Raw genomic sequence first — 13388 nt, 5'->3', positions numbered from 1 at the left:
TAGAGACCAGTTGGTAGTTCTAGGGGATTTTAATATCCCTGGTGCTATTTGGTGCTCAAATAATTCCACCAATACTCTCCATACACCTACACAACATGACTTTTTCGCTGGCTTGTTTGACATTTCGCTGTCTCAAGTCAACTATGTGCGAAATTCCTTACAGCGCTTGCTTGATCTTTGCTTCGTCTCTGATCCTGCGAGAGTCAGTTTAGCAAGGGTGGCGCCTCTGACGCAGCCCAAAGATCCTTATCATCCAACTTTCGATGTGACTCTTGATATTGGGTGTGACGTACAGAATATTTCTGACCATCCAGCCAATAAAGTCCTATGTTTTCTCAAAACGGACTTTAAACGGCTGAATAATTTTATAAACGAGTTCAATTGGTCCGATCTATAGATGTGCACTGACATGGCAGTTGCCGTGGATATTTTTTACAGTGCCATGAATTCATTTTTTACTGAATGTGTTCCGTTATATTGTCCGCCAAGCTCGAATAAACCGCCGTGGTTTACTAAAGAGTTGAGCCGACTTAAAAATAAAAAATCTATACTGTATGCTAAATTTAAAATCACCTGTTCTCAATCTGCCCTTTCATCTTATTTATCAGCTCGGTCAAACTTTACCGTGCTGAACGCGCAGTGTTATAAAAACTATTTAACTCGTTGTAGGGCTCAGTTCTCTCAGGACCCAAAACAGTTTTATAATTTCGTTAACACAAAACGTAAGCCTAAAACAAATCCTTCCTCGCTTTCATTTGAAAATACTACCGCAAATAATGATCAGGCAATAGCCGATCTATTTTCGCAGTTTTTTCAAACAACCTATTCTAGCTCTTCGTATCTACACCAGACCTATTCCTACGACATACCCAAATCAAACTTAATTTTCTGTCCTAGCCTAAACGAAAGCTCTCTCCTTTTAGATCTTCATCGTATCAAGCCAGTTTATTCGCCAGGTCCCACGGAATTCCTGGCTGTGTGATCAGGTATTGTGCCGACGCCCTGTGCTATCCCCTTCTGAAATTGTTTACCTTGTCCTTGGAAACCTCCCACTTTCCCATTATTTGGAAGGAATCGTTTATTATTCCTCTCCACAAAAAAGGTAGCAAATTGGATGCCAGCAATTATAGAGGAATCTCTAAGTTGTCGGCCATCCCTAAATTATTTGAAAACATTATCACCCCTCACTTACAGCACCTTTGTAGATCGGTTATTTCTCCATGTCAACATGGTTTTATGAAGCGAAGATCAACAACAACAAATCTTTTGGAGCTCTCTTCCTATATTATAAAGGGCTTCCATAATAATTGTCAGACAGATGTAATCTATACTGATTTCAGTAAAGCATTTGACTCTGTTAACCATTCTCTCCTCGTTAGAAAACTCGATTCAATGGGTTTTCCAAGTGATCTTCTTAATTGGATCTCAAGTTATTTGAATGGCAGGACGCAAAATGTCCTCTTTAAGAATAATTATCCAATGTTCTAAGAGTTACATCTGGCGTCCCGCAAGGAAGCCATTTGGGACCCTTATTGTTTACATTATTTAAAAATGACCTGCCCAAAGTCTTGACTAACTCCAGAGTACTTATGTACGCGGATGACGTCAAGCTTTGCGTGCAATACAATGACGTTGCCTGCCAGTCGGATTTACAAACAGATCTTAATAATTTTCAAACTTGGTGCCGTGTAAACTTATTAAACTTAAATGGCTCGAAATGCAAGCTAATGACATTCTCTCGTGTCGTTCCTAAGCTTGCTACTTACACGTTGAACTGCTGCTCTTTGGAAAGAATTAATACTGTTGACGATTTGGGCGTCCGCTTGGACCCAAAACTTGACTTTATTGATCATATTTCGTCTATGGTGAATAGAGCCAGGGGTGTGCTTGGATTTATTAAACGGTGGTCGAAGGAATTCAATGACCCCTATGTTACTATATCCTTATATACTTCCTTAGTTCGTCCTATCCTAGAAAATGGATGCTGTGTTTGGAGCCCTCAGTACGGCGTCCATAGTAAACGCATCCATTTGGTTCAAAATAACTTTTTACTTTTCGCTCTACACGGTTTAAATTGGGATGCAAACCAAAGATTACCTTCCTACTTTAGTATACTCCTATTAATAAACTTGCCGTCTTTAGCCAATCGTAGAACGATAACCTTTATTTTTAACCTTATACATGGTGATGTGGAAAAAGCTGACTTGTTGAGTCAGCTTAATTTTCATGTACCATGTAGAACTACTAGATCCTATATCCCATTAGTGTTGCGCCACTGTAGAACCTCCTTTGAACTTCATGAACCTTTTAGAGTGCTATGTGCAAATTATAATGATTTGTACACACTAATCTCTAACGTAGATACCCTTCCCAAATTAAAATCTTTAATATTAACACACTTAGTAAGCATGCAAGCTAACAATCTGGCAGCACGCCGGTAGTCAATTTCCTCGTATTCTGTCCTATATTTTCCATCGCGCTTACTAACACCTAACCCAAACAGGCACGTGCCTGGTGTCATACGGGCCACTTGAATGTACTGACCTTAGTGCATCAACGTCCAAGAGGTTATGGGTAAAATACAAAATATTTACCCTACATATTTTAAATCATATAAAATCAGATTTACACAAAATGAAGTAGGAGACGTAAGTTCAGAACTACAGCAAAATTAAATTATCACTATAGAACATAAAAGAGCACGAAGTAATGCAAAATAAAACAAAACACAAATTTAGAAGAACTATTTTTTTCCGCAGGCCCAAAAGAAAATTCAAGCCATAGTTCAGTTCTGTCAAACTTGTAAAGATTCAAAGTAGCACAGAAACCCCCAAAAGGAGAAATCCACCCAACCCCCGTCCTTAATTACCCAGGTGAAATTATTCACGAGGATAAATTCATTACAGGAAAACCAAGCGTACTAACAGGTATCGATAAATTCTCCAAATATGCAGAAGTAAAAATTTTAGAGTCAAGAGCAGATAGAATTTCGATGACTAAGTTATACATATTTACGTTAACAAACAGTGAAATAATACCTGATTTCATTTCATTCACCTATACATATTATATTTACAATTTTACATTCACAGATTCCCAGATTTGCATTTTTCCTCTATATCTAACGATCGTTTGTATGGCACTTATGTGATATAGTAGTCCGATTTTCACAACAGAACAATGTAGAACAATGTGAAATGGCTATAACTTAAATTTGATGAAAATCTGTTAAAAACTGAAAAAGTTAATTTTATTAATTGTTATCTTTCCAAGTGAACGGGACGTATTTTTTTCTTGCGCTCTCATTTTGTCTTAAAGTTTGAAAATAACCACCGGGTTTAACTTAAATTTTCTATTTTGTGTTAATAACTTCCCGTTTACTTTGCGTGTGCATGCAGCTATTCTGATTTGTGTTTATAATAGAAAAATACCCAGTCCCAACGGACGCAGACAGTTCTAGATTTATAACAAATTTTTCCGATTTTTCACGACATATAACGCGATTATGGAAAAAGAACGTGAAATTCGAATGGACAGATCAATGTCAAAAAGCCTTCGAGTACTTAAAAACACAACTGATGAAACCAACATTACTACAGGACCTCGATAGTAATAAAGAATTTTGAATAACAACGGTTGCAAGTAAACAAGCATGCGGAGCAGTCCTAACGCAGGAACATAATGGAACGCATCTACTAGTAGCATACGCATCACTTTCATTTACAAAGGGAGAAAGTAATAAAAACACGACAGAACAGGATCTAGCAGCTATACATTAAACACTTTAGACCATATATCTACGGAAAACACCTTACAGTAAAAACACACCACAGACTACTAACATATCTATTTTCTATGACTAACCCAAGTTCAAAGTTAACCAGAATGAGACTTGACTTAGAGGAATATGATTTTACCGTGGAATATCTTAAGGGAAAGGACAACCAAATCGCTGATGCATTATCGCGAATAACAATACAAGACTTACAAAATATCCAAAAGGATTATAAGATTCTGAAAGTCACTACCAGAAATCAAAGTAGAAAAAAATCCTGCGTAGGAAGAAAACAAATAGAGTTGCCGAAGCAATCTATAGAGAACGCTTCAAGGCCCAACGTATATGAAGTCATTCAAAATGATGAAGTACTCAAAGTAGTGACCTTGCATGCAAATAATAATTTGTCGTTATTTAAACACGGCAAGAAAATTAAATCAAGATATGATATTAAAGATTTGTATACTAATGGAACCATTGATTAAGGTCAATTCTTTCAACTGCTTGAAAAGCAGACCGGTATTAACAAAATCAGCCAACTCAAAGTGGCACCGTGGGAAAATATCTTTGAACATGTTTCAATTGATAATCAAAAAAAAAAAATGGGCAATAGAATATTAAAATCATTGAGAGTAGCGCTACTCAACCCGGTGTTCCTAATAAAAAAGACAAAAGAAAAAGAAGCTATATTGTCTACATTCCATGATGATCCAACACAAAGAGGTCATACTGACAATACAAAAACCTTGGCAAAGGTCCAGCGACACTATTACTGGAAAAATATGTCTAAAGACATAAAAGAGTACATAAGAAATTGTCCTAAATGCCAAAAGTCTAAAACGACTAAACATACTCAGACTACATTAACCATAATCGAAACTCCACAAAGAGCTTGCGTTAGGGTAATTGTGGATACAATTGGCTCACTACCAAAATCGATTTGAAATATTTACTATAGTAGCCATACCATTACCAAATAAAAATGCCAAAACAGTAGATATAGCTATTTTTGAAGAATTTGTTATGAATTACGGTCCATTAAAGACTTTCATTACGGACATGGTAACAGAATATAAAAACTCAATTATTACAGACTTGAGCAAATTTTAAATATTGACAATTTAACATCTACTGCACACCACCACCAAACAGTTGCAGCAGTCCAAAGAAGCCATAGAACTTTTAATGAATTCATTCGATCCTATATTTCAGTAAATAAAAATGAGTCTCCTAGGCGCAAAAAAACTGCTACTGGTGGGCAGCATGTAGACGGACCCCAACTACCTGCAACGGGCTCTCAGCAGCAGCCTCCCTCGGCACAGCCCTTAATTCCAAGAGTGCTGAGATCGAGCGCTAGAAAATATTCGGTACCCGAATGTGCAGCGGGAGTGGCCGTACCGCCGGTGATTTCTGTTTTGTCCCCTGGGGGGTCGCAAATATTGACCCCTCAAAGACCCGAGTTTGAAGATATATCTGCCCGGGGTGTCAGGCCCGGAATACCGGCCGACAATGGCACGGCAGATAACCAATCTGCCTTGCCAAAAACCCTTATAGCGGTTCCACCAACGAGACATATTTTTGTCTCGCGGCTCTCCCCTGACCAAACATCGGAAGATGTTCTCGGCAAGGTGGAAAAGTTCAAATTTTCTTACGCAAGGGACATTTCATCTTTCAAAATAAATGTCCCTAACGAGCTCTTTAACACTATTTGCTCTCCCAACTTCTGGCCAGAGTACATCGTTGTTAAGGAGTTCGAGGCGAAGAAAAAGAAAAAGCGGCCTGCTGATACCACTGCGCCTTCTACGTCTTCCAATCCCGACCCAAAAAACTAACCTACTCCTTGGGTATTTCCTATCAGAATGCAAGAGGCTTACGTAGTAAGCTTCCTAACTTGTATTCTGATAGCCTTTCGTTTGCATCTCAGGTTATTGTGCTTACAGAAGCCGGAGATTCCGAAGTTTTTCCAGCTGTGTTCACAGTATATCGGCTAGATCGCCCTATCAGACGCGGGGGTGTTCTTATAGCGGTAGACTCCTCACTCACGTCAGAATTATTAACCTTCGAGGAATGCAACGATGTTGAATTTTTATTACCTTTTCCTACATACCTCCACTGTCGGAACTTACTATTTATTGGAATCACCTTTCCGCTATTCAGATGGTTTCCAGTAGGCTTTTGGATAGAGACCAGTTGGAAGTTCTAGGGATTTTAATATCCCTGGTGCTATTTGGTGCTCAAATAATTCCACCAATACTCTCCATACACCTACACAACATGACTTTATCGCTGGCTTGTTTGACATTTCGCTGTCTCAAGTCAACTATGTGCGAAATTCCTTACAGCGCTTGCTTGATCTTTGCTTCGTCTCTGATCCTGCGAGAGTCAGTTTAGCAAGGTGGCGCCTCTGACGCAGCCCAAAGATCCTTATCATCCAACTTTCGATGTGACTCTTGATATTGGGTGTGACGTACAGAATATTTCTGACCGTCCAGCCAATAAAGTCCTATGTTTTCGCAAAACGGACTTTAAACGGCTGAATAATTTTATAAACGAGTTCAATTGGTCCGATCTATACATGTGCACTGACATGGCAGTTGCCGTGGATATTTTTTACAGTGCCATGAAATCATTTTTTACTGAATGTGTTCCGTTATATTATCCGCCAAGATCGAATAAACCGCCGTGGTTTACTAAAGAGTTGAGCCGACTTAAAAATAAAAAATCTATACTGTATGCTAAATTTAAAATCACCTGTTCTCAATCTGCCCTTTCATCTTATTTATCGGCTCGGTCAAACTTTACCGTGCTGAACGCGCAGTGTTATAAAAACTATTTAACTCGTTGTAGGGCTCAGTTCTCTCAGGACCCAAAAAAGTTTTATAATTTCGTTAACACTAAACGTAAGCCTAAAACAAATCCTTCCTCGCTTTCATTTGAAAATACTACCGCAAATAATGATCAGCCGATCTATTTTCGCAGTTTTTTCAAACAACCTATTCTAGCTCTTCGTATCTACACCAGACCTATTCCTACGACATACCGAAATCAAAATTAATTTTCTGTCCTAGCCTCAACGAAAGCTCTCTCCTTTTAGATCTTCATCGTATCAAGCCAGTTTATTCGCCAGGTCCCACGGAATTCCTGGCTGTGTGCTCAGGTATTGTGCCGACGCCCTGTGCTATCCCCTTCTGAAATTGTTTACCTTGTCCTTGGAAACCTCCCACTTTCCCATTATTTGGAAGGAATCGTTTATTATTCCTCTCCACAAAAAAGGTAGCAAATTGGATGCCAGCAATTATAGAGGAATCTCTAAGTTGTCGGCCCTAAATCCCTAAATTATTTGAAAACATTATCACCCCTCACTTACAGCACCTTTGTAGATCGGCATTTTCTCCATGTCAACATGGTTTTATTAAGCGAAGATCAACAACAACTAATCTTTTGGAGCTCTCTTCCTATATTATAAAGGGCTTCCATAATAATTGTCAGACAGATGTAATCTATACTGATTTCAGTAAAGCATTTGACTCTGTTAACCATTCTCTCCTCGTTAGAAAACTCGATTCAATGGGTTTTCCAAGTGATCTTCTTAATTGGATCTCAAGTTATTTGAATGGCAGGACGCAAAAGGTCCTCTTTAAGAATAATTTATCCAATGTTCTAAGAATTACATCTGGCGTCCCGCAAGGAAGCCATTTGGGACCCTTATTGTTTATATTATTTATAAATGACCTGCCCAAAGTCTTGACTAACTCCAGAGTACTTATGTACGCGGATGACGTCAAGCTTTGCGTGCAATACAATGACGTTGCCTGCCAGTCGGATTTACAAACAGATCTTAATAATTTTCAAACTTGGTGCCGTGTAAACTTATTAAACTTAAATGGCTCGAAATGCAAGCTAATGACATTCTCTCGTGTCGTTCCTAAGCTTGCTACTTACACGTTGAACTGCTGCTCTTTGGAAAGAATTAATACTGTTGACGATTTGGGCGTCCGCTTGGACCCAAAACTTGACTTTATTGATCATATTTCGTCTATGGTGAATAGAGCCAGGGCTGTGCTTGGATTTATTAAACGGTGGTCGAAGGAATTCAATGACCCCTATGTTACTATATCCTTATATACTTTCTTAGTTCGTCCTATCCTAGAATATGGATGCTGTGTTTGGAGCCCTCAGTACGGCGTCCATAGTAAACGCATCATATCGTAAATAACTTTTTACTTTTCGCTCTACACGGTTTAAATTGGGATGCAAACCAAAGATTACCTTCCTACTTTAGTATACTCCTATTAATAAACTTGCCGTCTTTAGCCAATCGTAGAACGATAACCTTTATTTTTAACCTTATACATGGTGATGTGGAAAAAGCTGACTTGTTGAGTCAGCTTAATTTTCATGTACCATGTAGAACTACTAGATCCTATATCCCATTAGTGTTGCGCCACTGTAGAACCTCCTTTGAACTTCATGAACCTTTTAGAGTGCTATGTGCAAATTATAATGATTTGTACACACTAATCTCTAACGTAGATACCCTTCCCAAATTAAAATCTTTAATACTAACACACTTAGTAAGCATGCAAGCTAACAATCTGGCAGCACGCCGGTAGTCAATTTCCTCGTATTCTGTCCTATATTTTCCATCGCGCTTACTAACACCTAACCCAAACAGGCACGTGCCTGGTGTCATACGGGCCACTTGAATGTACTGACCTTAGTGCATCAACGTCCAAGAGGTTATGGGTAAAATACAAAATATTTACCCTACATATTTTAAATCATATAAAATCAGATTTACACGAAATGAAGTACGAGACGTAAGTTCAGAACTACAGCAAAATTAAATTATCACTATAGAACATAAAAGAGCACAAAGTAATGCAAAAGAAAACAAAACACAAATTTAGAAGAACTATTTTTTTCCGCAGGCCCAAAAGAAAATTCAAGCCATAGTTCAGTTCTGTCAAACTTGTAAAGATTCAAAGTAGGACAGAAACCCCCAAAAGGAGAAATCCACCCAACCCCCGTCCCTAATTACCCAGGTGAAATTATTCACGAGGATAAATTCATTACAGGAAAACCAAGCGTACTAACAGGCATCGATAAATTCTCCAAATATGCACAAGTAAAAATTTTAGAGTCAAGAGCAGATAGAACTTCGATGACTAGGAGTCAATACAATATAAGTTATACATATTTACGTTAACAAACAGTGAAATAATACCTGATTTCATTTCATTCACCTATACATATTATATTTAAAATTGTACATTCACAGATTCCCATATTTGCATTTTTCCTCTATATCTAACGATCGTTTGTATGGCACTTATGTGATATAGTAGTCCGATTTTCACAACAGAACAATGTAGAACAATGTGAAATGGCTATAACTTAAATTTGATGAAAATCTGTTAAAAACTGAAAAAGTTAATTTTATTAATTGTTATCTTTCCAAGTGAACGGACGTGTTTTTTTCTTGCGCTCTCATTTTGTGTTAAAGTTTGAAAATAACCACCGGGTTTAACTTAAATTTTCTATTTTGTGTTAATAACTTCCCGTTTACTTTGCGTGTGCATGCAGCTATTCTGATTTGTGTTTATAATAGGTTTTATTTCCCAATTTCCAAGTCGGAATACCGGGCGACAATGGCACGGCAGATAACCAATCTGCCTTGCCAAGAGCCCTTATAGCGGCTCCACCGACGAGACATATATTTTTTTTCGCGGCTCTCCCCTGATCAAACATCTGAATATGTTCTCGCCTTTATACAAGGAAACACCAGAGCCGATAAAATTAAGATAAAGGTGGAAAAGTTCAAATTTTCTTACGCAAGGGACATTTCATCTTTCAAAATAATTGTCCCTAACGAGCTCTTTAACTATTTGCTCTCCCAACTTCTGGCCAGAGTACATTGTTGTTAAGGAGTTCGAAGCGAAGAAAAAGCAGTAGTTGATTTCCTCTTCGTCTTTTCTATTTTTCCTTTCGCGACTACTAACACTTAACCCAACAGGCATGTGCTTGGTTTCATACGGGCCACTTGTATGTACTGACCGTAGTGCATCAACGTCCAAGAAAAAACTGAGAGACTAGTTTGCGTAGAAACGGACAGAGGGATATGGCTAGATCGAATGGTCTGCTGATGTCGAACAAAATATATATACTTTATACAGTAGTCGTCCAATTCCTGCCGTTTTGATTTATATAATAGTGAGAATATTTAGAAGACTAACTGCAAAGTTTCATTCAGGTTTTTTTTTGTAGCGCTTGCACGGTAAAAGATACTTTTGTTTGCGCCATCTATCGTTCAGTCTAAAGTCGCGAGGCTGCCAGGCCACTATTTCAAGATAGGCTAGGTATGGCATGGAAGAATACGTGAGAGAGAGTAATAGCGGCCAATTTTCAACGGTCCCCATTTCACTCACTGTCACATGGGGGTTACAGTCAGTTTTCCGACAACATTTTCTGTCTTTTCATTTTTCGCGGCTGAGGAGTAAAGTTCCATTTTTTTAACAGTCCTAAGTTTAAAGTATTCTCGAGTGACAAAGGAAATGATTTTGTTGAATTGGCTTGGCCACCGAGCCGCAATGTAAAGAAAGCGGAACGAGAGCGTAACCCTGGCAGATTGTGATTTTTTTGGGGATTTTATAGGCAGCAGCTTGTACCGCTCGACGGTCCCATGGAGGAGAGGGGCAAGCTGGCGCAGCGAGCTTCATCCAAAAGCAACGCTTCTGGAGCTAGTTTCCCGAAAGAGCATCACTCCCACCATCCCCCGCAGCAGCGCATGAGGAGGGAGTAATACTTACATTTTCGTTATATAACCTTTGCCCCTCTTGAGAGCAGCAGGCCGGAAAGCATTAAAGGTAACCGAGCTCCCATTGGCAAAACGACTGGCAATAGAGTTTTTATGCTAGAGTCGTCGGCGTAGGCATAGATTTCGACATAGATTTTCGGAAGATCTGCACAGTTTCGCCCCTAATTGTACGCCCGTGGGTTTTTACAGCCGCGAACCACACTAGCCAATGCCTCGCTAATAGATTAAACCCTATTTTTGGCTGTTGAATGTGTCCAAAAAGGGAAATTTTCACGTCATAACTCTAATACGACCAAGCGATCGCAGTAAAAATTTGGAAAAAAAAAGAAACAAATTAGTGTAAGACTTAATATAAAAAAAATAAGTTAGGTTAATTTCGAGCAACAACAACAATAGAAGAGAAAGATATATTGTGCGTTAATCTTAATCTTAAATTTGTTTAGCGCTCCTAACAAGCTAACAAAAGTCATCAGATAGCGCAAGCCGAACGCAGTCGCCTTTGTCATTTTTCCCCCGGCTTTTTGAATGTGATTTTTTTTTCACCAGTTTTCAGCTAGAACTTTTAAGGAAAGCGTTTTCATCGGTGGATGTGTGGAATTTGTGTGTCGCAAATGCACATTAATTAAATGAAGTTTAAATAATTTGATAAAAAAAAGGGGGAAGGATAATCATCCGAAGGCCGTATAAAGTGCCCTGCCCAAAACCAACTTACATTGCCGTGCTGCTAGGCGATATCTGATATCAATAAAAAAGGCGTTTGGTCTATGCTAAAGGGTATCTAAGCAAGCCAATTGAATTTTGGGATCACATACTCCTTTCGGAAGAAACCAAATTGAATATTTATGGCTCTGATGGCGGCCAGCTCGTACAGAGGAAGCCGAACACTGAGCTGGATAAAAGTGACTTGGCGCAAAAGTGAAACACGGTGGCTGAGGCGTGACGGTATGGGGATGCATGTCATCCGCTGGTGTCCGTACCTATGTGTATATAAGTTATCTTGTAATAATTATAATGCCGCAATCAACATTTTAGTTAGTACTGGCCTTCAGCAGTAGTATGTACCCTTTAGACACTGAGTTGCATTTAAACGTTATTAATAAAAGAATATCAATAGGTTTACAGTAAATTATGGTAACGAAAAACACCCGCCTGTAATATATAACAGTGTTTCGCTATTTCTAAAAATATCAAAGCTTAATTTTTATTGTTTTTCTGAATTTCAAACTCGACAAAACTAAAAGCTGCTTTTGTAAGTTCTAACAATTTCACACAGAATATAATTACAGTATACATATATACTTATGTATGTATTTTGGACTAATTTTAATCTAACTTATTCACTTCTAAAAACTTTTCCATTAATAAAAATCAAAAACATAGAACCAAACACTAAAAACATCGATACTTATCATTTTGTATTCCATAAGCATTGGAAACGATAGTGGTAAACCTCTTTGCTTTTGCAGCATTTATGTCAATAAATTGTTGAGTACGAATTCTGTGTGTGTGTGTATATGCATACAATGTAATTTTTTTGTCGCCTTACCAATGGATGAATGAGATTGGGATTCACCCTGCTTTGCCACTACGTTGTTTCCTGTTGTATTTGTCTGTTGCAATAGTAGATGCGTTGAGGATTGCAGCTGGGATACTTGTGACTGTCCTTGAGATTGCATTTTTGTTTCGGAGGCTACAGAGCTCTACATACATTTAAATGCCACGATGAAAAAATTTCTAAAATCAATAAGTAAAGGAAAATTGTAAGACCTTTTTTTACCCCGAATAATAATAAAAATATTACACAGCTGTTTGATAACTCAATAACTGACTATCGAGATAGGTGGAAAGCGACGGAATACAGACACTATCGATACTAAGGCAAACATAGATTGGACTGTTATCTAGACAACTAATGACCGATTTCCACAACCGCATAATATGGTATTCATTTTTTCGAAGATGCGGATATTTTATGGCTTATCAAAAACAGTAGAGGGACTCCATCTGGAGAACAAAAATTCCGGCTGCCGCTATTCATAGTCATTTAGAAATTTTAGCGTTCAGAAAACTCCGAAACTATGCGCTTTTTAACTCAAACTTACGAAAATACAGATACAATATATAAAAATGAATTAATATAAATATCAGCGATATATTTATATCGAATTTAAAAAAAAGTCACCCGGTAATCTTTCAACCAAAACCCAGTCCCTGGACATGGATATACCTTTTATAATCCACTATATATTATTTTTAGTTTTATTTTACTAGATCTTTAATTACCAAACCAAAACGTTGTTTTATATGAACTCAGAAACCACAACTGTTTTTATTTATTTTATCAAAGCAAAAATGATTGTTTAATAGTTATTTTCACCTTTTTTTTAAATAAATTAAATTTAATTATTATAATACGAAAAAAATAAGCAAACGTCACAGCTGGAATTTCTCTTTAAAATTAGAATAAATTACTATTTACAAGAATTCCTATTCAATAACAGAAATACTATGGAATGCAGAAGATATTAAAAGATGGGTTCAGCTCATGATTTTTCATCATTGATGGATTTCTTACGATAATAATGGTAATATATTTATATATCAGTATCGTGGTGTGCGATAGAATACAAGTTTTAATAGAACTGGATTTCTTCGGCCATTTGCTCTCACTTGCAGTTCTTTCACATACTTTAAATTATGGATCTTGCCATGAACAATTATCAGATCTGCTCCGGTTTTCACTTAATTTTTTTCATTTTGATTTGTTAAAAAAGTTCGATTTCGTTTTTTTCTTAG

The 13388-nt window shown here is 37.6% G+C and overlaps 1 protein-coding gene across 23 annotated transcripts in view; it reads right to left on the bottom strand.

Moving 5' to 3' along the window:
• sxc (O-linked N-acetylglucosamine (GlcNAc) transferase sxc) overlaps positions 1-12488 on the bottom strand; it is a 251110-nt gene extending 238622 nt beyond the window's left edge. For 3 of the 23 annotated variants that reach the window (XM_086837104.1, XM_086837109.1, XM_086837106.1), the window contains exons 1-2: positions 12360-12467; positions 12139-12292 (exon numbers count right to left, since the gene is read on the bottom strand). In XM_086837104.1, the coding sequence (XP_086693230.1) occupies positions 12139-12268 (130 nt within the window). In that variant the 5' untranslated portion in view covers positions 12269-12292; positions 12360-12467. Of the gene's footprint in view, positions 1-12138 lie in introns of all 23 variants that reach the window. The other 20 variants (XM_086837107.1, XM_086837105.1, XM_086837102.1 and 17 more) reach the window with 17 other exon arrangements.
• Between the last annotated feature and the right edge of the window lie 900 nt (positions 12489-13388).

This window comes from Drosophila serrata, unplaced genomic scaffold, assembly GCF_035046125.1.
Source record: "Drosophila serrata isolate PLE 108 unplaced genomic scaffold, ASM3504612v1 contig_296, whole genome shotgun sequence".
Lineage (NCBI taxonomy): Eukaryota > Metazoa > Arthropoda > Insecta > Diptera > Drosophilidae > Drosophila > Drosophila serrata.
This window is presented reverse-complemented; position numbering and strand designations above follow the sequence as displayed.